The sequence below is a fragment of the Ovis aries genome, chromosome 25 (genome assembly GCF_016772045.2).
Source record: "Ovis aries strain OAR_USU_Benz2616 breed Rambouillet chromosome 25, ARS-UI_Ramb_v3.0, whole genome shotgun sequence".
NCBI classification, from domain to species: Eukaryota; Metazoa; Chordata; class Mammalia; order Artiodactyla; family Bovidae; genus Ovis; species Ovis aries.
Genome location: NC_056078.1, coordinates 40,745,632 through 40,773,293, shown reverse-complemented (window position 1 = coordinate 40,773,293; position 27,662 = coordinate 40,745,632). Strand labels below are relative to the sequence as shown.

General features: G+C 37.3%; 1 protein-coding gene across 26 annotated transcripts in view; it reads right to left on the bottom strand.

The window, feature by feature from the left end:
* Window positions 1–27,662, bottom strand: part of SHLD2 (shieldin complex subunit 2) — a 103,376-nt gene that overhangs the window by 10,068 nt on the left and 65,646 nt on the right. For all 26 annotated transcript variants that reach the window (XM_060406351.1, XM_060406341.1, XM_060406347.1 and 23 more), the window contains 4 exons: window positions 24,562–24,669; window positions 12,198–12,392; window positions 11,733–11,867; window positions 3,533–3,739 (listed from right to left, as the gene is read on the bottom strand). In XM_060406351.1, the coding sequence (XP_060262334.1) occupies window positions 3,533–3,739; window positions 11,733–11,867; window positions 12,198–12,392; window positions 24,562–24,669 (645 nt within the window). The remainder of the gene's footprint in view (window positions 1–3,532; window positions 3,740–11,732; window positions 11,868–12,197; window positions 12,393–24,561; window positions 24,670–27,662) is intronic.

The following is a 27,662-nucleotide window of genomic DNA, read 5'->3' as shown; positions in this document are numbered from 1 at the left end:
TATTAGCAGTAATTCTCTGGGCTTCCCGGGTGTCTCAGTGGTAAAGAATACGACTCCCAATGCAGCAGACACAGGTTTGATCCCTGGGTCGGGAAGATCTCCTGGAGAAGGAAGTGGCAACCCACTCCAGTATTCTTGCCTGGGAAATCCCATGGACAGAGGAGCCTGGTGGGCTACAATCCATGAGTTGCGAAGAGTGTGACATGACTTAGTGACTAAACAACAAGGGCAACAAAAAGCAAGAATTCCCTGGCGGCCCAGTGGTCAGAACCTAGCACTTTCACTACTGGAGCACAGGTCCAGTCCCTGGTCAGGGAACTACCCTACAAGCTGGATCCAAAAAAAAAAAAAAAATAAAGCTTTTTTTGATGTGGATTATTTTTAAAGTGTTTATTAAATTTGTTACAATATTGCTTCTGGTTTGCATCTTGTTTTTTTGGCCTCAAGTTCAGTTCAGTGCAGTCACTCAGTCGTGTCTGACTCTTTGCGACTCCATGAATCCCAGTACACCAGGCCTCCCTGTCCATCACCAGCTCCCGGAGTTCACTCAAACTCACGTCCATCAAGTCCGTGATGCCATCCAGCCATCTCATCCTCTGTCGTCCCCTTCTCCTCCTGCCCCCAATCCCTCCCAGCATCAGAGTCTTTTCCAATGAGTCAACTCTTCTCATGAGGTGGCCAAAGTACTGGAGCTTCAGCTTTAGCATCATTCCTTCCACAGAAATCCCAGGGCTGATCTCCTTCAGAATGGACTGGTTGGACCTCCTTGCAGTCCAAGGGACTCTCAAGAGTCTTCTCCAACACCACAGTTCAAAAGCAGCAATTCTTCGGTGCTCAGCCTTCTTCACAGTCCAACTCTCACATCCATACATGACCACAGGAAAAACCATAGCCTTGACTAGACGGACCTTAGTCGGCAAAGTAATGTTTCTGCTTTTGAATATGCTGTCTAGGTTGGTCATAACTTTTCTTCCAAGGAGCAAGCGTCTCAAAACAAGTGGAATTTTAGCTCTCTGACCAGGGACTGAACACAAACTCCCTGCCTTAGAAAGGTGACGTCTTAACCACTGGACCACCAGGTTAAGTCCCCCAAAAGAAGAATTTTTACCCAGAATATAAAGAACTCTCAAAACTCAATAAAACAACGAAGCCAACTTTTTCTTGGTAAAGCAAAAGATTTCAATTGACACTTCATTAGAGAAGATATACAGGTGGCAATTCAGTACATAAAAGATGTTCAACGCCACCAGCCAATAAATAAACGCAAGCTGAGAGTATGGTGACCCGTCGCCACACACCTACCGGAATGAACGGAATGAAGAAGAATGCCATACCAAATGCTGAGGCGGGTGCGGAAAAACAGAGCTCCTACACTGCTGGTGGAGATGCAAAGCGGGACAACTGCTTTGGGAAACAGGCAGTTTATTTTTATTTTTTTGGCAGTTTCTTTACCAGCTAAACATAAGCCTGCCATATAATCCAGCTATTGATTCAATTCTTGGGTATTCACTCATGAGAAAAGAAAGACTATGTCTGAATAATGCCTTGTACTTGAATGTTTATAGAAACTTTATAATAGCCAAGAACTGGAAACAACCCAGATGTACATCCATAACTGAACAAATAAAGAAAGCAGGGTATATTTGTATCACAGGATAAAGAATGATTTACTGATACACACAACCACATAGATACATCTCAAAGAAACTGATACCTCTCCAAGAATTGGCCAAGTTAGAGATGCCAAACAAATGATTCCATGTATATAAAAGCACAGAAAATTCAGATTAATCTTTAGTGACAGAAAGCAGCGTGACTCCCTGGAAGGGTCGGGGGCAGGGAGGAGGGGTGGAAAGAGATACAAAGAGGCAGGCGACGACGCCATGACTGTGGTTGCTTTCATGGGCTTCAAGTCCATGCTCACCAGTGTGAATGCACACACTTTATTAAGTAAGGGCAACTGCCTATATGAAAATTGTATCCCAAAAATCTTGTTAAAAAAATTTTTTTAATCTAACATTCTGAACCTGTTTGAAAAGCACCAACTGAAATGTCCTATTAACTGCATAGGACCCAACTCTTACATTTCTGTGGACGAACCAGAAGAGGGCAGAGCATGCTAGCAAAAAACCCCAAGAAATGGAGTTGAGAATCCTAGCATGTGATATCAGGAGCTTCAACCTAATTTATTTGGGATCAGATTCTTTTCATTAGAAAAACTGTAAAAATAACCTTATTTCACTTAAAACAATTCTACCATTTAATGAAATCTAAAGCCATCTATAATAATTCTGAAAATTATTTATGCAAATTGGAGAATAAAGCTAAAATTCACTGTCAAGATCCAAATTTCCTGAGATATTTGTAATAACTCAACCTATAAAATCAAAAACAGTATTTTTTTTCAAAAACAGTAATATTATACAAATTCTGAGGAAAAATTTTCACCAAATCTTTCTTCATTAACAAATTTAAATTATATAACAATAAACCTGCAGATACATCTCATTTTTTTCAATCTTTATTTTCCCTCTGAATTTATTCTTTATGATAGCCATTGGAAAGCTTTCTATTAGTTTCCAAAACTGATAATCACCGACATTTACTCATTATTGGCATTTAGCAACCCTAACTACAGCTTTAAATGCTGTTTAATTTATAATACCATCAACTAGGAGTTAGCATCTTTTAGCATCATTTCCATAGTTAAGAAGCCAATGCAATTTAGTGGAAAGTATTGGTATTTCCCACTAAAATTGTATCTAGTTATTTATTTTTGCTATTTTAGTCTCTCTTCATTTCAAAGTATATAGCATACTAAACCTAAAACATACTCCTTCTACTACTTCACCCAAAAGAAATTAATTATATTTTGCTCATGGAAATTGCGTGAGTATGTATATAAAATTCATCAGGCATCCTTTCCTGTGGTATACTTCTGAAAATGAAATTTATATACACACTCACACACACATTCAAGTTCAGGAAGTATGCTATTACAATATACAAAGCAGTAAGTAAATTCCATAAATTCTGTGTCAATGTTAATTATTTTTTTTTAAATAGTTGTTTATTTATTTGACTGTACCAGGTCTTAGTTGTGGTATGTGGGATCTAGTTCCTTGAGGAGGGATCAAACCCGGGCCCACTACATTGGAAGCATGGAGTCTTAGCCACTGAACCGCCAGGAAATTCCTCAATGTTAATTTTTAATAATCATGTATAGATGATAGCTTAGTAACTTGATAAAATATTTATCTCAACAGTGATTCTGATTAGAGTTGCTATTTCTGGCATATTAAATGATAAGCTACTTATAACTATATGCAAAAAATATTTTTAAGTAACCCTTAATAATTACAAATTGATCTCAAAGGATTATAGGCAGAAAGTCAGGAAGAGGTTAGTATCTGCTTCAGCTACTTACAGAGATCTCTATTTCACTTTTATATCAGTTATACATTTTTCCTACAAATGGCAGCTTCTTTGCTTATATTAAAACTAGCAATGTCTTTTATAAATAAGATCTTACCTGAACGCTTTTCCTCTAGGTGTGTTGCTAAATCTGACATCTTCACAAGGGAGGGTGTGTTTTTTTGAAATTTTGCTTTAAATGTAATTGCTCTTATATCATCATCAAACAGGCACTCACAGGATGACCATGGTGTCGTATGCAATTCTAGGTTCTCTAGGATGCAATTCCGCTGAACAAAAAGATATTTAAATTCCCAAATATAATCTTAAACAAAACAAAAACAAAAAGTTACCATAATGAAATTACCTAGGATCAAAACCAGATTAAACAGACTGACCTGATTAAATCAGTTAAACGTAACTTTTATCACATTAAGGAATGTGGATATAAAGAGGCAAAATATGAATGTTGTGTTAAGGCAGTAAGAATGGTAGAGATAATTTTAACAAAATTTTTTCTAAAGATTACTTGGTCTCCTAAACAGTCATAATTTATCATAACCAACTGTTTATTCAGAATAGCAAACTCATTCTGATTATCTACAGGAAAAATTTTTTTTTAAATAATGACATAGAAATGGACACATGTCTACCATAATCATATTACTCAATGATTTTTCAATACCTTATTTTTCTTATTTAGCTAATTTTTTCAGAACAACAACAAAAAACCATTTAGATTCAGCTGCTCCTAATTTTAATTCTTTCAGTAATAATTCTGAACCACAGTAGCACAGACTTTCTTGCTCAACAATCAGACAGCGCCGTGCTGTGCTTAGTGGCTCAGTCGTGTCCAGCTCTTTGTGACCCCATGGACTGTAGCCCACCAGGCTCCTCTGTCCATGGGATTCTCCAGGCAAGAATACTGGGGTGGGTTGCCATGCACTTCTCCAGGGATAATCAGACTGTATATTAATAAATTCAACTTTAAAACTATATTAAAACAAAAAGAAGTTTCTTAGTACAAAGCCTTCTAATGACAACTGTCTTTTTATTTTCCCACATACTTTAGTCTATAAATCTAAATCACACATCTCATCCACTTCCTCAGTTTCTCTGGACAGCTATTTTTTTGTGGGAAATTTTAAAACAAGTCAGTAAATCTGTATAGACAGAGCATCGTTAGAAAGAGCTAAAGCATATACATTCCAAGTTGTTGCTTAAAACCAATCACTATTTTAAAACAATTTTCTTGTCTTATTATAGAATACATGCTTAGAAATCACAGGTAAGATAAGCAAAGAAATAAATGGCAGCTACAGTCAATGCCTCAAAATAAAAACAGCTAATATTTTAGTGTCCATGCAGATGCTCTCAATTTGTTTGATTTTTACTTACTATGTCAAACGTGTATTTTATGTCATTAAGTATTATTCTACATTTTGCACAGGTACACCAAAATCTTAAAAATTACTAGCGCAATCCTCTCTTTGGGGACATGTTTCTTATTTTTCACTAGTATAAATTTAGTACTATGGTAAAACATTTTTAGCTACATCTTTATTCATAGTCATGATAACTTCCTATTAAGCGTCATTATTAGGCCAAAGTGAAGTCGCTCAGTTGTGTCCGACTCTTTGCGACCCCATGGACTGTAGCCCACCAGGCTCCTCTGTCCATGGGATTTTCCAGGCAACAGTACTGGAGTGGATTGCCATTTCCTTCTCTAGGGGATCTTCCCGACCCAGGGATTGAACCCAGGTCTCCCGCATTGTAGACAGACGCTTTACCGTCTGAGCCAATTGTTAGGCCAAAGGTATCCCAAATTCTAAGGCTTCCCTATGCACTGTCAATTGTCCCCAAGAAAGGCTGTTCCCCTGAAACGAATTCATGTCAATTATGGGCTTCCCTGGTGGCTCAGATGGTAAACAGTCTGCCTGCAATATGGGAGACCTGGGTTCCATCTCTGGGTTGGGAAGATCCCCTGGAGGCCGGCATGGCAACCCGCTCCAGTACTCTTGCCTGGAGAATCCCATGGACGGAGGAGCCTGGCGGGCACCCCATTGGGTTGCAAAGAGTTGGACATGACTGAGCAACTAAGTACACACACATAAGTCAATGATACTTCCATAAGAAAAAGAGGAAAAAAAGGGTCGCCAGTTTACATCTTCTATAGTCTATGAGAGTGGTTATTTCTCCATATCTTCTCTACTGATTTCTTAGGAAAAAATCCGTTATCATTATTATTTTATTTGTCTGCCTTCCATTGCTAGTAAGAATAATTTTTTTCATACACTTATTGGCCACTTTTATTTCTTCTTTGAGGACCTGCCTGTTCATATCTATTGCTCATTTATTCTCACAAGTATTTGACTTTAGATTATGCTAGTATTTTTAGACAACATGCAATTTTTTATTGGTTTTTCACTTGTATTTTAATTTTGCATATGGTGATTTTCATGTATGGTAGTTTTTGTTACAGCATTTTATTTAACCTACTAATCTTTGGGTTCCAAATAAGTTCACTTATATTTTCTCCTAGTACTTACTGTCCTTTTTAGAAGTATTTGAATTTTTAAAGTATTATTTTTAATGGCTGAGTAATACTCCATTGTGTGTATGTACCACAGCTTTCTTATCCATTCATCTGCTGATGGACATCTAGGTTGCTTCCACATCCTGGCTATTATAAACAGTGCTGTGATGAACATTGGGGTACACGTGTCTCTTTCAATTCTGGTTTCCTTGGTGTGTATGCCCAGCAGTGGGATTGGTGGGTCATAAGGCAGTTCTATTTCCAGGTTTTTAAGGAATCTCCACACTGTTCTCCATAGTGGCTGTACTAGTTTGCATTCCCACCAACAGTGTAAGAGGGTTCCCTTTTCTCCACACCCTCTCCAGCATTTATTGTTTGTAGACTTTTGGATTGCAGCCATTCTGACTGGTGTGAAATGGTACCTCATTGTGGTTTTGATTTGCATTTCTCTGATAATGAGTGATGTTGAGTTCTAATGAGGTGGATGAAACTGGAGCCTATTATACAGAGTGAAGCAAGCCAGAAAGAAAAACACCAATACAGTATACTAATGCATATATATGAAATTTAGAAAGATGGTAACAATAACCTTGTGTGTGAGACAGCAAAAGAGACACAGATGTATAGAACAGTCTTTTGGACTCTGTGGGAGAGGGCGAGGGTGGGATGATTTGGAAGAATGGCATTGAAACATGTATAATATCATATATGAAATGAATAGCCAGTCCAGGTTCGATGCATGATACTGGATGCTTGGGGCTGGTGCACTGAGACGACCCAGAGGGATGGTATGGGGCGGGGGGGGGAGGGGTTCAGGATGGGGAACACGTGTATACCTGTGGCAGATTCATGTTGATATATGGCATAACCAACACAATATTGTAAAGTAATTAACCTCCAATTAAAATAAATAAATTTATATTTTAAAAAATAAAAATAAATAAATAAACTGCAAAAAATAAATGAATAAATAAAAGTATTTGAATTTCTAATACATCCAGCATTTATTTGGACACAAATATGAAGCATAAGTTTAATTCTTATTTCTTCTCAAATTGTTAGATAGATATTTCAAATATATCTACTAATTTTTAAAGAAAAAATTTGCTTTAATTTTTAAATTATAAAATAAAACATCCTTTTTATAAAATATTTAGACAGTAAAAGAAAAGTAATAGGCAAAGTAAGATTGTCTGTATTTCAATAAAATGGATAATGGGTACTTTAGTTCATTGTATTATTCTGTCTGTATGTTTGAAGTTTCTTTATACTAAAAGGTTTAAAGAATAAATGTAAATTCCATACATGCATGAAATTCAAACTAAAGATATAAAAAATAAAAACCACATAATACTACTAGAGATGGCTAGCATTTTAGTACCTATATTTCCAGATTTTTCAAAGTGTATATACATACTTACATATCCACTTTTATTAAAATGGGATCCTATTATACATGAAGTTTTATAATCTAGTTTTTTAAACTAAATATTATATCTATACATCTATCCAGGAGAGTGAACATACATGTCTTTGATAGTGAGTATACTGGTATGTCCACCAGACCACAAATGACCCCCTTAACTATTCCCTCACCCACTGAAATAAGCATACATATTCCAACTCGTACCTTTTTTTTTACCTTTTAGCACAGCATGAGGGACCTTAGTTTCCGTGCCTGCCGCAGCAGAAGTGCAGAGAGTCCTGACCACTGGACCGCCAGGGAACCCCCCAACTGGTACTTTTTGACCCTGTGCTACAGGCCACAGTTGACTGAATCAAATTCAAACTAGGCAATCAGATTCTCTTTACTGGGAATTTAGAAATAGGACTGGTCTCTTAAAAGGAAAAGGAAAGCAGGAGCTACAGAGTAACCATGTGCTATCCATAATGTTGAGAAGCAGAGAAAGTCTCTACTAAGTAAATAAAGCAAATCCATGGAGATGTTGCCTGGACCCAGAAAGCTTTTCTGTTCCTAGTTCCAAGTCCCCCTGAAACCCAACACTCTTGCCCTATTTACTAGGAGATACTCCTGTATACTTCCAATATATCCCCCTTAATTGTTTAAGTTAACCATGATGGAGTGCCAGTGTGAAATTTGAGCCTTCAGTGCCAAGTTTAAACACAGTTTCTTAGTACAGCCAACGGACTGCACAATCTTCATGGGCAAGCATTTTTACCTTTGTGATTTTTTTTCCTCATGATTTGAAACAAGCTGTTTGCTCCTCGAACTTGCATCTTTATTCCTTAAAGACAGCAGGAATTTTAAATGGCTGCCTGACCTATATTTTATTCTTCAGTCATTTATAGAGAAAGTATCTACTAGTGCAGGCAGTTCTGTGTGATGAGGATACAATGGTGAACAGGCTAATCAGGGTGCTTTTAGTCACAAACTATACAACCTACTGAGACATTTAGTTAATTATCAAGCAAGCAAATCAGCTGGATCATCTGTCTGTGTTAGGTGGCACAAGCGCAATGCACAGACTGACATGATAGTGATTTTGTACACTCATGTGTGAGGCCTCTCTGGGGAAATGAAATTGGACAGCCATCTGTGTGGGAGAGCTGGAGGAAGAAGCACTCTAGGCAGGGGAAACACATAAATAGTGAGTCTGAGGGAGACCGAGCAGTACCGAGACAATTTGTGATACAATTCTATACTTCAATCATGAATTAAGGGTGTGAAGGAGTACCGAACCTCCACGCAGACATAACTGTGATTTTGCATGAAGCATAACCACAGAGGTTGGGATCATTTGTATTATTCTGTGCTTAATTAGTAACATCATGAGTGTACTTTATTGTAATGTTATATTTTTTTAAATATTAGACTTCTATTAGATTTCAGGAGAATATTGCATTGGAAAGGCACTTAGTTCTGAATAGCTTATTTTATGCATACCAAATTATTACCAAGAAGTGTAATTTGTGTCCCTAGCCCACCCTCATTAGGACTTTAACTGTAACCAATGCTTGCTGCACATCAGGCATACCAAATTCCTACTAGCAAAACATATTTCAAAAAAACTGGGAATTAATTTATTATTGTTTTTCTCCAAAACATCAACTCTTTTGTCTCTAGTATTCAGTAATTACTGCTTGACAATCACTTCTAATTATATCACCTAAATGTGAGTTTGTTACCCTTGGGAGCAAGGAAAACGCGGGCCCAGTACACAGAATAATACAGAGAATGCCTCAAGAAATACTAAATGAATAGACAGAATACTAACAATTTGTGAAAGGAGAATCACTTACTTAAATGATTCTTCAAAATTAGATCTTGAGGTATTAAGGCAGATATTAAAACTTGAAATATAAATAAATATGCTGAAGAAATGAACAAAGAAACTACACTTTAATTCACGGATTTATAAATTTTCAACATTAACCTAAATATCAAAGAATTATCTAGAGAAAATATACTTCCTCTTCTATTGACCAAATAACTATCAGCTTTTAAGGGATATTCATATTAAGCATGGAGCAATCTGCTTTGCCGCAGCTCCACTGTAGTCGGAACGCCACCTTTGATCCACATTCTGCTCGGCATGCAGCAGACTCATGTTCCCGACCATGACACAGTGGTCAATAATGATGGTCTGTGTATCACTGACACATGTCTTCCAGATTTCTCAACCAAACAAATATTTGCCACTGTTTGATCTTAACATGAAAGCCAAAATTCAGACTTATCTCAGTTCCTAGTTATGGGCTATTAATGATTAAAAGAGGCGATGTGATAGATCCTATCTTTAGATAACTATTTTGAAATAGAAGTTTCCAAAGACCCATTAACTCTTTCAGGTAAAAAAAGAATGGATCATATACCTAATCAACCTCTGAATTAATTTAACAGAGTAAAATAACTCAGAAGCCACTAATTAAACTGTCTCTGATTGTTACAACTAAAGGATCCAATGTCAAAATGAAGATGTTACACTGTTATTGAAACATCAATTCAGTTCAGTTCAGTTGCTCAGTCGTGTCCAACTCTTTGTGACCCCATGGACTACAGCATGCCAGGCCTCCCTGTCCATCATCAACTCCCAGAGTTGGTGGGAGTTTACTCAAACTCATTTCCATTGAGTTGGTGACGCCATCCAACCATCTCATCCTCTGTTGTCCCCTTCTCTTCCTGCCTTCAATCTTTCCCAGCATTTGGGTCTTTTCAAATGAGTCAGTTCTTCACATTAGGTGGCCAAAGTACTGGAGTTTCAGCTTCAGCAGCAGTCCTTCCAATGAATATTCAGGACTGATTTCCCTTAGGATGGACCAGTTGGATCTCCTTGCAGTCCAAGGGATTCTCAAGAGTCTTCTCCAGCACCACAGATCAAAAGCGCCAATTCTTTGACTCTCAGCTTTCTTTACAGACCAACTCTCACATCGATACATGACCACTGGAAGAACCATAGCTTTGGCTAAATGGACCTTTGTTGGCAAAGCAATGTCTCTGCTTTTTAATATGCTGTCTAGGTTGGTCATAATTTTTCTTCCAAGGAGCAAGCATTTTTTAATTTCATGGCTGCAGTCACCATGTGCAGTGATTTTGGAGCTTCAGAAAATAAAGTCTGTCACTGTTTCCACTGTTTCCCCATCTATTTGCCATGAAGTAATGGTACTAGTGAAGCTAAAGCTGAAGCTCCAGTACTTTGGCCACCTCATGCGAAGAGTTGACTCATTGGAAAAGACTCTGATGCTGGGAGGGATTGGGGGCAGGAGGAGAAGGGGACGACAGAGGATGAGATGGCTGGATGGCATCACTGACTCGATGGACACGAGTCTGAGTGAACTCCAGGAGTTGGTGATGGACAGGGAGGCCTGGTGTGCTGCAATTCATGGGGTCGCAAAGAGTCGGACACGACTGAGCAACTGAACTGAACTGAACTGAACTGAACGGTACTGGATGCCACGATCTTAGTTTTCTGAATGTTGAGCTTTAAGCCAACTTTTTCACTCTCCTCTTTCACTTTCATCAAGAGGCTCTTTAGTTCTTCTTCCCTTTCTGCCATAAGGGTGGTGTCATCCGCGTATCTGGGGTTACTGATATTTCTCCCAGCAATCTTGAGTCCAGCTTGTGTTTCATCCAGCCCAACCTTTCTCATGATGTACTCTGCATATAAGTTAAATAACCAGGGTGACAATATACAGCCTTGACGCACTCCTTTCCCTATTTGGAACCAGTCTGTTGTTTCAATTCCATTTAATTTAATACCTTATAAATGATTAACTGGTGCTCTAAAGAAAAATATAACCATGGGTCATACTTTAAACATGAACGTTCTATGGATGTTTAATAGCCCACACTTTTAAAACAACTGGAATAAAAACCTGGAACATAGTAATTTATTAAACAGTAACACTGTGACTTGAAAGAGTTAATGCAACTCCTCTAACATCTGCCCTATAACCAGAGAGGAGTTTATTTATCAGACTACCTTGGCTGAATAAAAATTGTAGAAGCATCTCCAGAATTAAAGTTTTAAACAACATTATCCAAGGAAGGTAAGATCTTCAATCTTCACTAAAAAGGTAAAGTAGTATACCTGGGAATAAATGAAACCTTTTAATTTGCTGCCATTAATTATAGAGGGTTATAGATCGTTGAATTGTTTACAGGAGGTAAAAAATTGTAACAAGAAATCTGCAAAAGAATACTCAATCATGCTCAATTATATTTCAAACGTTGTCTGATCTCCAGAGTCCCTTCATCTTAGGCTCATAAGCATTAATCATTTACTCACCTATAAATAGATTAAATGCTTTTTGGTGTATTTACCTTTTTTCCTTTGAAGTTGAGGGTACCAGGCTGCTCCAGGACCCCATAATACAAGCACATAATGTTGACCTTGGGTCTGTTCCACTGTTAACATAACTTTCCTCTGCTTCTGTCCTCTATAACTGTATAATGCCTCTGGAAAAGGAAAAGAAATATTTAGTTGGCGTTACTCTACTGCATGTGATATCATACTTTACTGTCTGATGATAAATATCCACTGATAACCAAATGGTACACCAAGACAGTCCTGTACTTAAGTTTCTTTTAATCAAAATACAGTTGATCTAAAGTATCACATTACTTTCAGGTACACAGCACAGTGATATATGTACTCTTCTTCAGGTTTTCTTCCCTCATATGTTATTATAAAATACTGAGTACAGTTCCCTGTGTAATACAGTAGGTCCTTGTTATAGCTTAATTTTTTTTATAACCTAAAATTGATGAAGTACCCCAAATATTTACCTGTTAGTACAGTGATATCAACAACTCTTAGAACTGCATGGACTAGAATGTCTGGCTGAAGCTGCTCCAACTCTATAAATTCTATACTGCTCATTTTCTGAGGATGCCTCTGAGGAAGATCTCTGAGATAGGAATGTTTTGAAGATACATATGCCAGTAAGTCTTGAAGTACAACATTACTAATCATACTGGAATCTAGGAAAGAAAAAAAAAAAAGACCATATATACAAAAGAGGGAAACGTTATATTTTCTTGATAACATGGCATTTTCTTAGAACTGTATTTTATGTTGCAAAGTGTGATTAAATGTCAAACATGATTTCATTTCTATAAAGCATGTAGCTTATCCTTGAACCAGTTTAGATGCCAAAATAAGCTTGATGTTTTTAACCAATGGAAATGGAATTATTTATCATCTGCAAAAAAAAAAAAAAAAAAAATTGCCCTGTTCCCTTCTCTATTTCATTAACAGTATCACTTTTCTACCAATTAACCAAGACTAATATTTTAGTTTTTTTTTTAAATTGGGGTATAGTTGCTGGACAATGTTGTGTTAGTTTCTGCTACACAACAAAATGAATCAGCTATACATATATATATATATATGCATCAATTATTTTTTTGACTCCTCCGTTACCCTGTTGTATCCAACCAGTGCCCTAATCCCTGAAATCTGATTTGATCACATCTTTCTCAACTATCCCAACCACCGCTATTCTTCCTCAAGACTGTTAGCATTTCTCATCTGAAATACTCCTAACACTCTTCTAACTGGCCCTCCCAGAACATGTTTTATTCTCTCTCACTTCTAAGCCTCTGCCCTCACCATATTCACTGGCTACAATGCTGTCATTCTTCTCTCTAGCTACCCATCGGAATCCTACACAGAAAAACAACTATTTTAGACTCCCCGTGCTAGGGATACAAACACATGATCCCAAGGCTGAAGAAATTACCAGCCTAGAGGCTGACAACCAGCACTGGGCTTAGGATATAAGCAACACGTGCGCACATTCCTAAGACCGCACCCAAAGACCTGCCCCGGGGAGCTGGGAGAGGCTTGCTTTATTGAGGAAACATTTGAGCAGTGCTTTGGGAAAATGCCTAAGAAAAGGTTTCTAGGTAGTAACTGGGAAGAAGAATATGTTTCCAGGTAAAGAGAAAGGGTTAGTAATCCTTTATGTATCTCAGATGCTTTTGGTATTCTGATAAAGCATATGGACCCATTATCAGAATAATATTTTTATAACAACTTTATTGGAATATAATTCACATACATAAGTTCACCCTTTTTCTCTTTTTTCTGGCCACACTGTACGGCTTGTGGGATCTTAGTTCACCATCCAGGGAATGAACCTCAGCAGTAAAAGTGCAGATTCCTAACCACTGGACCGCCAGGGAATTCCCAAGTTCACCCTTTTAAAGTATACATTTCAGTGTTTTTGCTTTTTGTACTTCACAAAGTTGTGTGGCTATAACCATTATCTAATTTTACAACATTTTTATCACAGAGTAATATTTTAAAATTCATTCAATGAAATAGGACAGTAAAACCAATTATACGGAAACACAGTAATCAAAATATTTTTAAAACTGAGGATAACTTATGTGCCTCATTACAACATGAAATAATAAGAAACAGCAGAGTATTCGGCAACTACTATGACTTCAAAGAATGCCAAAGTATCATGTGGATGAATAGTGTTCAAGTTGCCTCCAACAACTATAATGTGATATGAAAATATACGTGCTTTCCATCGGTGATCAAGTCCCAAGTATTGAAAATATTACTGTGGGTCGTCACCTTATTCATAATGGAAGGAAATGCTAATTTTCAGTAGGCAATTAGTGAAAATAAAGATATAATATTATGGTTAACAGAGCTGGAGTGTGGTGAGGGGGAATTGATGAAGGCAGCCAAAAGGTATAAAGCTTCAGCTATAAGATAAATAAGTACTAGGGGTGTCATGCACAACATGATAAACATATTAACACTGCTCTATGTTATATATGAAAACTATTAAGAGTGTGAATCCTAAGAGTTCTCATCACAGGAAAAATTTTTTTTTCTCTTTCCTTAATTTTATTATCTTTTATCATCTTATTCATATGAAATGATGTTCACTTAACTTATTGTCATAATCATTTCATGATGCATATAACTCAAATCGTTATGTATTATGCTGTGTACCTTAAATTTACACAGTGCTGTATGTCAATTATATCTCATAAAACTGGCAGGAAAAAAAAGGGATGTAATATCTTCCCATCCAAGTTTATGAATGCTTTAATGCAGAGGAATCAATTTCACTGACAAAAGCAGGAAGAACGCGTTAGGAGGCTAATAACCATCCAGCGGACGATGAGAGCTGGAAAGCAGGCAAGACTGCGTGAAGGAGAAACACCTGAAGACTTGCGAGCCAGCTCAGAGGCAGAGTCTAAAACAACAGGTGCGGAGGGTAAAGGGAAGACTGCAGAGGACAAGACTTCTAGTATAGCTGAGTGGACGGGTAAAAACAGATGTTCTAAAGGTTCCAGAACCTGACATGAAATCTATTCTAATTAAGGTTACTTAATTCATAAATGAATTTTATAAAACAATGGTGATATCATAGCAAAGATAATGACATAAAAGAAAAGAACAGATATCATGCCAGATGAATGAGAAAGAGAGGAAGAGTACAGACAAGGCCGAGCACATCATAGCAAAACCCAACGCCAAACATCTCCTTCTCCAGCTCCCGTTCATTCACCAGGCGTTCTGATCCCCCTTTCACAATATTTCCAGCACATTTGGACTCAGAAGAGCTGGGGTCAATTCTGGCTTTGTCAATAATGACTCTTCTGAACTTGTACATAACTTTTCTGGGCTTTATTCTTTATCTGCAATAAGAGATTTGGAGGGAGGGGACGCTCCCTAACATCAAATTATTTACTAATTCTTGCTTCATAAAAATTTGTACAGAAACATTTGATTACTTAGATTCAAAATAAAATAGTCTACTTCATGGAAACACTGTTAAACCTTTTATTTATATATTTAATTTAGTAATATTTAAGATACATTTATATCCTGTCACATTATCAGGACTGAATTTGTAAAATTTATAGTGCCTTACTATAATGAGAAAAGAACAAAAATTCTATATGTATGCTGATCAGAAGTAACCTCTCATGAGTTGTAACAATTTGCAAAAATAAAAACCAAAACTGACTTCTTCTTTCAGAAGAAAAACAACTGAAATATTTTCAAAGTATCAACTGTTAACTATTTTCAAAATAGTTAACTAGTCATACAAAGAAGCCTTAGAACATACTTTATGTAGCTACTAACTTGTGTAACCTGTGAAAAACAAGGCAATATAAATTCCCATGTAAGTAGAAAAACAAATTTGAAATAACCTCTAAAAACTATTTAACTAGCTCAATATTTTTCACATTATTCTACAAAAACCTGAAGCTACCCAGAGTTTCCATGGCATATTCTCCGTCCAGAATTGGATCCTTAGATCTTCGTGAAATTACTGAACTAGAGCAATCTTACTTGAATCCAGTTGTCTTAAAACGAGATCTACAACACCTTTCTCCCAAATCCCTTGAAAAATACTTACATTCCATGTTATTTTCATTATTTTAAAACATTCTTTACCCTTCCATTGTATTAACAACTATAAAACATCTGGAATAACAACTCTAAAAGCCATTTGACTCCTTGGAAATGTGCTTTCCAAGATGTAGCAACTTCAAATGTTCATAATAAAACATTAAACTTAAATCTTTTAAAGAAATCCCCAAATTAAAAAAAAAATAAAATAAAATCCCAGGCTGCTTTTGACCACTTACTCTTTTCCCTATCAGAATAATCTATCAAATTTCACGAAAATCTTACTGGGATTTTGATTGGATTTTTACTGAATTACAGATCAACTTGGGGAGAACTGAAATCTTCACAGTGTTAAATCTTTCAATCAGTGAACAAAATATATTTAGTCTTTTAATTTTTCGTTGTTTCATTTAACAACAAAATTGTTAAACTCACATGACAATATTGTAAATGGTGCCTTGTCTTTATTTGTTACTAGTTCTTAGTCACTCCATTCTAGAAATGCAATTGACTTTTGTGTATTAACCTTTTACGTGGCCACCTTGCTAAACTTTCTCATTATTTCTACTAATCTGCTTGTAGTTTTAAGAGGGGAAGGATTCTTTGTAAATCTATAAATAATAATCCTAATAATCCATCATGTTATCCACAAACAAGAAACTAATACTGTCTAAATATTAATGTTATTAACTAAACTATAAATCTTACTCAAATTTTACCGATTTTCCCACTAATCTTCTGTGTGGCGTCCTATCCAGGATTCTACGTTACATTTAGTTCTTATTTGTCCTTATCCTCCTTTAGTCTGCAGTTGTTATCAGTCTTGTCATTCATGACCTTGACACTTCTGAAGAGTATCGATCAGTTACTTTGTAGAATGTCTCTCCATTTGGGTTTCTCCAATGTTTACTCATGACTGAAATGAGGTTATGCATTCTTGGCAGGAATATCACAAAAATTATGCTGTGTCCCTGTCAGTGCAACAAAGCAAGGAATTCGTAATATCCTTAATACAGAGAACACTTACCTTGATTCACCCAGTTAAGTTGATGTCAGCCAAGTTCCTTCATTATAAAGTTATTTTTCCCCTTGTATGTTGATAACTACCTTGGGGAGATACTTTGCATACATATGCAATGCTATATCTCCCCCAAACTTCCACCTACTAATTTTAGCATCTATTAATGGATCCTTGTTCGCAATATTTATTACTGAAGTAGTTACCTAATGGTAATTCTCTGTTTTCTTCTTTCTTCTCACATTTATTCATTGGAATTCCAATTTATCCCATGGAATTGTGAAAAAGAGCTCTCTCATTTATTTACTTGCTTACTTGTTTTATAAGTTAGTTAAATATTTATATCAGTATGAATCCATACATATCTTATTCTGAGGGCTATAATCCAACATTATCTTTTCTTTTTTTCTTAAATTGTTTCAGTTCTTGCCAATAGGCTGTCCTTAAAGTTGGCTTTTGTGTTCTTTCAAAACAACCCTTTTCTGACACCATGAAAGTTCTAGCCTCTTCTCGGATTTTCTTTGCCCCAGGCCTGTAATCAACCACTTCTAGCAGTGCTGATTTCTTTTACAGAGTAAGAGACGGGCACGAGGTGGGGTAATTACTACTGAGGTGCCACTGCTGCTGTGTCCTCTCAGCAGGCAGAACCAGGAGATTCAGGTACTGAGCATAATAGCCCATCCATACACTTATATCTATATTTCTGTATTCCTGTATCTATTTGCTTATATATATATATATACACACACAAGACCATGCACTTATACTAATATCTCTGACTCTAACCCAAAAGGTTCCCTTTAATCATCCCCCTTTTCTATATATAATTTCTTTCTGTAACAACGGAAAACCCAATCCTCATTATCTATTACATATTTATTTACTTGTTCAATTCTAGTACATATACAAGGCTGTTGCTAACCCATTCCTCCTTGAGAAGCACTCTTACTACTAGACTACAGCACTTATGTACAGCTTTTTTCCCCCTTGGCCTTACAGAATCCAGTCAATACACCGTTTCCCACAGTTTCTTGGGTTTGTTCTTTTGTCCCCACTACCCTTCTGCATGGTTACTTTATTCATGTTTAATACTGTGAGGTTCATTGGCAGGTGTTTCCATTCCATTTTGGATTCCCACTCCACATTCTAATTGGTTGTAATTGTTTATTTTGGGGGGTATATGAAACATTACTTTGGTTCTACAAGACAGAGACACACAAAAAGATATACTCAAAGAAGCGTCACTCCTTCATCAATGTCACCCTATTTCCATTCCCTCTTTCTTTCTGCCTCTCTCCCAACCCTTCCCTGTAGGTAACCAATCTTGTTATTTCTGGTTTATCCTTCCTGCATTAAAAAAAAAAATCCATTCATGTATTTGTTTGTTTTCGGTTGCACTGGGCCTTTGCTGCTGTACACAGGCTTTCTCTGGTTGCAGCGCAAGAGCTTCTCGTCGCGGCAACTTCTCCTGGGGGGCATGGGCTCTAGCACACTCGGGCTTCAGCAGTCTCAGCTCACTGGCTCACGGGCTCCCAGGCTCTCAGGCGAAGGCTGAAGAGCGCAGCACACAAGTTCAGCCGCTCTGGGGCATGTGGGATCTTCTCAGACTAGGGATCAAACTGGTGCCGCCTGTATTGTAGGGTGGATTCTTAACCACTGGGCCACCAAGGAGAAGCCCCTTCCTGTACTTCTGTCGCACGACTGTGGAGTTACACATAAATTTTCTTATTCCTCCCTTCTTTCTGAGATGAAGAACAGCAGACTACATATGCTCTTGAGGGCTTCTGGTTTTCACACAACAGTATGTCTTAGAAATCACTTAATATCAGTTCATAGTTTCACTTTCTTTTTACAGCTGCACAGTATTCCACTATGTGACTGTACTATAATCGAATCAGCTGTTCTATATATGAGTGTTTCCACTTTTTCAGTGCCTTGCAGTTACAAACAATACTGCAATGAATATTTTTTTTGTTCTGATGTACAGATATTTTCATATTGTTGTAATTCTATCTTCAGGATAGATTCTTAAAAATTAGCTTGCTGGGCTCAAAGGTGAGCACATATAGAATCCTGTTAGGTATTGCCAAATAGCCCTCCACAAGGGTGGTAGCAATTTACATTCCCACCGGCAAGGTTAAGTGAGCCTGTTAACTTAGACTCACAGACTCCCCACAGACTCACCAACAGAATGTGTTGTCTTATTTTTTAATTTCTGCCACTTTTATAGGTGAATAATGACACCTCTATGTAGTTTTAACTTGAATTTCTCATGTCTCCTTTCCATTTTCCCATCAGGTCCCTTGTTGCTTAATTTTTAAGAGTTTTCCATATACTAGAACACTAGGATTTTGTCTAAGGTGTATGCTGCAACATTCCTTCCAAGTATGCCAACTGTCTTTTGACTTTATGTGTTTTTAGTATCTTTCCATAGATAAATGTATCAGTCTCCTGTTTTTACTGCCTCTGGATTTGGAGTTATAGTAAGAAAGCCTTTCCCTATACCAAGATTAGAGAGGAATTCATCTATGTTTCCTTCTAGTAGATAGATTGTTTTATTTTCTTATATTTATATTCTTAATCCATTTGGAGTTTATTCTTCTATTTGTTATAAGAATTTGTTAACCAAAAATTTGGTTCACCTTTTTGTGTGTGTCAAGTCAAAAGACACTACCAATCCAAAGATTGAGAGAAGGAAGGATTTATTCCTTGTGGCAAGTAAGAATACTGGGGATGTTTCCCAAAGCGGTGTCTCTTGGAACAGCAAAATTGGGGAAGTTTTAAGCTAAGGGTAGATGCATAGTCAGGCTTCCCTAGAGGCTCAGCTGGTAAAGAATCCACCTGCAATGCAAGAGACCTGGGTTCAATCCCTGGGTTGGAAAGATCCCAACCCACTCCAGCCACCCACTCCAGTATTCTGGCCTGAAGAATTCCATGGATAGTCCATGAAGTCACAAAGAGTTGGACATTAATGAGTGACTTTCACTTTTTCACGAAGAAGTTTGGGCTAGTGTATGCATATTCATGAAGGGACTTTGGGAGGTAGGCAGAGCCCAGATTTGAAAACATCAACACCATCATCCTTTAGGTTCCGTTGTTCAGGTGGCTCACCACTTCAGGCTCATCTTTATTTCTGAAACAGAACTGGAAATCTTTACAACTGATATGTTATCTTTGCTATTGTTAACTTCTCTTGCCTAATAACAGTCATTTTTGGTTTTTGCCTTAAAGGTTATTTATTACTCAGGTCTGTTCAAAGACAAGCATTATGGCCAGGCTTAGATCACCAAATGGCTTAGGCCAAAAATGGCCTCTCTTATGTCAAGAAAATCATGCCTGATACTGATACTCTTTCTCCAGGGACCCCCTACCCTACTTGGTTACAAAGTGGATACAATCTTATCTTTTTCTATGTGGCTATCAAGTTACCTTAGCAATGCTTATTTAAAAGCTAACCTTTGCCTCAGTGGTTTCAGATACCATCTTCCTTACACAGTAAATTCCACATAGGAGCCTAATTCTTATCTCCCTATTCTCTGCCACTGATCTAGTTGCCTATTCCTGCACCAGTGTCACCCTGCTTTAATTACTGGGGCTTTAGCGTAGGTTTTAATGCTCAATAAGCCTAGTCGCTCATGTTTTTCTTTTTCACTGTTTCCCTAGCTATTCCTGCATGCCTGCTCTTCCATATGAATGTTAGTATCAAGTTACATATAGCAGCATGTTAGTATCATGTTGGCATTTTTACTGAGAGTGCACTGAATTTATAATCTTAAGAACTGGTATCATTTAATGTTGAATTATTTAATCCAGTAATAGGGAATGTTGTCTTTCCACTTATTCATGTCTTCATTTCTTTCCAGTGTATTTAAAATTTTTATTCATATAGTTTTTGCACATTTCTTGTTTAATTTATTCTGAAACATCTTTATTACTATTGTAAATTAGAATTTTCCTACCATTATGCCCTCTGTTTGGTGTTTGTGTATATGAAGGCTACTGATTTTTTAAACAGTAATTTTTGTATTATTCTTTACCCATTCAAATGCCTCTTCTTTTCTGATTGCATTGGTGAATAACTCTAGTATAATGGTGAACTAAAAGAGCCTCTTGATGGGGCTGAAAGAGGAGAGTGTAAAAGCTGGGTTGAAACTCAACATTCAAAAAACTAAGATCATGGCAGCCAATCCCATCACTTCACAGCAAACAGATGGGGAAAAAGTAGAAACAGTGACAGGTTTTATTTTCTTGGGCTCCAAAATCACTGCAGATGGTGATTATAGCCATGAAATTAAAAGACACTTGCTCCTTGAAAGGAAACCAATGACAAACCTAGACAGCGTATTACAAATCAGAGGCATCACTTTGCGGACAAAGGTCCATATAGTCAAAGCCATGGTTTTTCCAGTAGTTATGTACGAATATGATAGCTGGACCACAAAGAAGGCTGAGTGCGGAAGAACTGATGCCTTTGAACTGTGGTGCTGGAGAAGACTCTTGAGAGTCCCTTTGACAGCAAGGAGATCCAAGCAGCCAACCCTAAAGGAGATCACCCCTGAATATATATCGGAAGGACTGATGCTGAAGCTAAAGCTCCAATACCCTTGCCACCTAATGTGAAGAGCCAACAAATTGGAAAAGACCCTGATGTTGGGAAAGATTGAAGGCAAAAAGAGAAGAGGGTGGCAGAGGATGAGATGGTTAGATGGCATCACTGACCCAGTGGAAATGAATTTGAGCAAACTTTGGGAGACAGTGAGGACAGGGAAGGCTGGCATGTGGTAGTTCGTGGGGTCACAGAGAATCAGACACGACTTGTGACTGAACAACAGCAAATGGAAAGAACAGCAGAGATAAGGGATATTCTCATTTTGTTCTTGACTTTGTGGAAATGCCTCTAGTGTTTCACATTAAATAAGATCAGGCATCAGGGCTAAGTGTATCTATATTATTGATATAATATCAACTATATTGCAGTTGTACCACTATACTGATACTGTATGTATTGATAGGAGAAAGTATCCCTCAATTTTGATTTCCTGGAATGCTTTTTATAATAAATAGATGTTGAACTTTGTCAAAGGGTTTCTCAACATCTATGGAGATAGTCATATAAATTCTCAGATGTGTTAATATGATATATTAATATGAAATATTCATGGATCTGAACAAATCTTCCATTTCTAGTATAAATCTCATTTGGTCACTATTTCCCTAATGTAGAGTTAGATTTTGTCTACTAAAATCCTGTTTAGACTTTTTACATCAATAATCATATATAATACTGGTCTCTATTTTTATTTGTAATGTCTTTGTTTGGTTTAGGTGCTAGTGTTATATTTGCTTTATAAAAGGAATTGGGAATGTTCTCCTTCAATACTCTGGACTAATTTATACAGTATTGGAATTATCTGGCTTTGAAGGTTGGGTAGTATTTCCTGTGAAACTATTTTCAGACCTGGCCCTCTTTTGTATGGCAGTTCCTTAGTAATTTTCTCTATTTCTTCTATAGAAACTGGTGAGTTTAAGCTTTCTTTCTCTAATGGGATCAATTTTGGCTATCTGTATTTCCCTATTCTATTCACATACATTCATTCTTTTTCAGACACTTTTTTCATACATGTTATCACAGAATATTGAATACAGCTTCCTGCGCTGTATAGGAGGTTCTTGCTGGTTGTCTGTCTCATATATAGTGGCCTGCGTATGTTAATCCCAAGCATACCTGATTTATCCCTTCTCCCTAAATTCCCGCTTTGGTGACCATGTTTGTTTTCAATATCTGTAAGTCTGTTTCACTTTTGCAAATTAGTTCATTTGTATCATTTTTTAAAAACTTAAAGATTCCACATATGAGTGATACCATATAGTTGTCTTTCTCTATCCGCTTTACTTCATTCAGTACAATAATCTCGGTCTATCCACGTTGCTGCAAATGGCATAATTTCATTCATTTTTACGGACGTAATATTCCATTGTACACATGCTCCTTATCCCTTCCTCTTATCAGGGGACACTGTCTTGGCCATTTTACAGACAGTGCTGCAAAACACACTGACGTGCATGTCTCCCTTTTTTCTTGATCAAATTAGCTAGCTGGTTCATCTATTTTTTTGGAAACAAGATTTATCATTAGAATCATTTATCATTTTAAAATGCCCATTCTCATTAATCACTGCTTTTACCTTTACTATTTCATTCCTTGTTTCTCTGCTTTGCTTTGTTGTCCTTCTGCCAGGTATCAGAGTTTAGAATTTAATTCATGTATTTTTACTCTTTTATTATTATTGATAAAAAAGAATTCAGCTAATAAGTTTTTCTTTGATAATTTTCCTTAAATGCATCCCAGATGTTCTGACATGCAGTGTTTTCATTATTATATTTTTAACTCTATAATATCAGTTTGCATTTCCTTTTTCACTCACAATTTGTTTAGCAGGCATAAAATTTCCAGATATAGGACCTGCTGCCGCTGTTGTCAATAAATTCTAGTTTGGGGACTTCCCTGGTGGCTCAATGGTAAAGAATCCACCTGCTAATGTCAGAGACACAGGTTCGATCCCTGGTTTAGGAGGATCCCTCATGCCGCAGAGCAATTAAGCCTGTGCACAGCTACTGAGCCTGTGCTTAGAGCCCAGGAACTGCAACTACTCAGCCCACGTGCTGTAACTACTGGATCCTGTGTGCCCTAGAGCTTGTGCTCCACGATGAGAGAAGCCACCACAATAAGCAGCCTGCACAGCACACCTAGAAAGAAGCCCGTATGCAGCCACAAAGACCCAGCACAGTCAATAAATGAATAACATTATAAAAAATTAAAAAGAAATAAATTCAAGTTTTATAGCATTCGACCAGTATGTTTGTAATAACTCCAGTTTATAGAAATTACTAACGTTTTCTTTATGACCTACAGGGATCAATCTTTCTGACTGTACTCTGCGCACATGACAAAAAGGCATATTTCCATCATTAGAATGGAGAAGTCAGTTTACACCTGTAAGATACACCTTATTCACAAGATCTACAGGGCTCACTATACTGTTTAGATCTCTTATTTCTTAGTCACATTCTGTCTATTAGATCTGTCTTGTGCCATTAGAGAAATGCAAGTTAACACCACAATGAGATATCACTGCACAGTGATCAGAATGGCTAAAATTTTACAATCGGACAATACCAAATGCTGACAAGGATGCAGAGAAACGACAAGGTACATTGCTGGTAGGAAGCTTAAGTGGTGTAGCCACTCTGCAAAATAGTTTGGCAATTTCTTATAGAACTAAACACGTATTCATCACACAGCCTCCTCTTTTCACTTCCTCCAGAATTCCAGGGGCTCAGAACTTCTATGGAAGAACTTCAGAGGTCCATGGAATCACTTGGAATGATATGCAAAATTTTATATCTCCCTACTTAAGTCTATTTTTCTTAAGAAACGGCACACACCTTCTCAAAGAGGTCTATGACTCCCTAAAAGGTTAAGAATCACGACAACATTGACTCTAAGAAAAAGAAAACATATCATGAACCCCAATATTTCTTAAAATAAATATGATTTATACTGTACAAGTTGATTTTTATAAATTCTATTTTCATTCTTACTGAAAATAAACCAATACCTTTCAGCTAACCATTTAGAAAATATTTTGTAACATTGCCATTTTAACTCTACTTTTTCTCAATATGTGTATATACTTTAAATACTAAGAAATTATTATATTTAAATTTAAAATATGTCTTACATTCTTCGGGCTGGACAGATGAATAACTCCCAAGATTTAATAACTGACTGGTAAATGTTGATTGCAGTACTGTCTCACCAATCCAGTGATCCTCATGGATAGTGACATCTACAAAGGGGGAAAAAAGTTCTAATCATGCTAAAAATTCTGTCACACTGGGATTAATGTATTCATCATAGCAAAATACCATGCATGCCTCTCACATGCCAGGTAACTGAAGTCCAAATAGGGTAAATGCTCTCTCTAAAGGCATAAAATGATAAAATAGCAAATTTGATCTCTGAACCTAGGAATGTCTGTATGTAGATAAAATAACAAAATTTCTTCTGTATATTCAAATAATCTCAATATGGAAGCTCTGCTCCATAGAGAAAATTTTAATGGTTTGTTCACTTAAGGCAAATGTGTAATATATATTTCTGATAAATTAAAAGTAAATCATTTAGGATCAGGAAGCAACGCAGGGTTCCAAAGCAGTAGTTCCTAGAAGAGTAAAACATATTTAGTATGCATTTATTTCCTCTGCTATAAGCCATATATAAATATAAGGCATTCTTAAAGAACTTTGATTACTTTTCCCTAAACTGAATGATAGTTACCTTCTATAGATGTTAAAAATGAAATACTTTGAAGGTAAGGAACACTTCCCAGAAAAAAGAGAGCTGCATGATCTAAGATGGAAAAACAAACAGTGGAACTAAACACACCAACTGGGAGAAACAATTCTAGGTAGAACAAAAATTAAGTATAAGACAGAGACAGATCCATCCCGGGCAGGATATAATCAGTGTGTAAAATGTCAGAGGTATGAAGACACACTAATGGCAGCAAAATAATCAAAGGAAAACAAGGATGCATAATTTCCAAGTAGTTACTTCCAAATTTATATCCCAGATCCTCTCCTCATCTTCAAACCCATTTACCCCTTTATCTACAACTGCCTAATTGACATTCCTGACTGGATATCCCATTAGCTCCCCAAACTCAGCCTTGCTCGAATCCGCTTTTCTTCTTGTACGCCCCATCTCATTTGTTGGCACTATGCTGCTGCTGCTGCTGCTAAGTCACTTAATTGGAACATGACATCATCCTGAACTTCTACTTCTCCTTTCCATCTTTGTCTCGACCCAACTGTTGACTCCGCCTCTGGACTCTGCCCGCAGCCCTGCCTCGGCTACTGTTTTGCATCAAACATTCTTCTCTCTCCAAGCAGGTACCCTTCCTATCTCCAATCCATGTCCCATGACGCTAACGAATGATTCATCAAGGACATTAATGTGATCCACTGACTTGATTAAAAACACTCTCAGTGGCTCCCCATGGCCTGGTCAGGGACAACCAGCACAGCATCCGAGGCTTTTCAGGATCTGACCTTTGGGATGCCTGCTCTTCAGAAAGGAACAAACAAGGAATTTCAAGGAGAACTTTCAGAAAACCATACTGTAAAACCTACGTTCAGACTGGTAAAATGTTAAACACTGGGGACCGGATGGAGGGAGTTAAGAATTCAGCCCGTGCCCCGCCTTTCTCGGTCCATTCACTGACACGGTTTTCTATTTGCTCTTTATGTACTGGTTTCCCAGGGAGGTCCCAGGCCTTCGCTTTTAACTCTCGTCACTAGTCTCCTTAGAGACTATACAGACCATATTTAGAGCATCTTTTCAATCTATCGCTAAAGTGTAGTAGAAAAAGATCCATTGCTGAATGGAATGTGATTTGGAATCCATCTGTTACACAGGATTGTTCAGTTTTGGGTGGGTATCAGTAGGTAGTATGAGATATCCAATAGAGATATAATCATCTGCTGCTGCTACTAAGTCACTTCAGTCGTGTCCGACTCTGAGCGACCCCATAGACAGCAGACCACTAAGCTCCTCTGTCCCTGGGATTCTCCAGGCAAGAATACTGGAGTGGGTTGCCACTGCCGTCTCCAATGCATGAAAGTGAAAAGTGAAAGGGAAGTTGCTCAGTCGTGCCTGACTCTTAGCGACCCCATGGACTGCAGCCTACCAGGCTCCTCTGTCCATGGGATTTTCCAGGCAAGAGTACTGGAGTGGGGTACCATTGCCTTCTGCGATAATCATCTGCAACTAGATGCTATTAATTAAAGTGGGATTTCATTCATACATTTCTCTGTAAATGTAATCTCACTGCCTAACTTGGAAAATAGAAAAGTACCAATTTCTCTTTCCACAAAGTTTTCATCTGTTCCACACAAATAAAAGAAACTAGATATCTGTAAACTATTTTTTAAACTATTTTTTTAACTAAGGAAATAAAGCAAAACAGAAACAAACAAACAAACAAACAAAACCCATTTTAAAAAACTGGTGCCCACAGAAATAATCTAAACATTCTATAATAGGAAAATGGTTGAGTAAACTTTGGTAAAGTGACCTCACAGAATGTTACCTACTTGTTATCAACTGTATGGACACTAGGGAAAAAGAGAGATAGTTGGGTTGAGTTTCCATCTGCTAGAACAGGCCTCCTGGGAGGCTCATACAATGACAGCAATGCCTTGGTAACGTAATTGTGGTCCAGGGTCTAACCTACTCTTTACGGTCTTGGGAACCTCATTTTCTTCAGCACTCCAAAAATAGATTTCGGCTCTGTAGCACAAGCTTGTATTCAAATACATTAATGAGACAAACAAACAAACAAAAACAACAGAACACAACCTTTTTGTTTAAATATACAAAACTGCCAAAGAAACACCTGCAGCCTGCTCTCACCTCGTAGGTAGTTTTACATCTTGGAAGCCGAGTCATAAGCAAAGGGCTGCTCGGCAAGCACTGAATCAGAAACAGCAAGTTGGATGACTTGAGCTGCCAACAAAGAAGATACCACCCGTGGGACAAGACTATGCAAAGCTGACACAACCTGTGCCCAGCTCTCCAGTAGAGGCTGTACCTGACGATGTTCCACAAACACCAAAGTATACTGGCTAAGGTCCTCACTCCCTCCGCAAACCATCTGGCAGGAATTACCAATGACTGCCTTGATATTTTCTCTTTCTAAGCTTTTAAAGCTGACCCACACCTCTTCCCTACCACCTTGTTTCTTTCCATATGTTATGCAGCTTAATCAACTTTGTACTG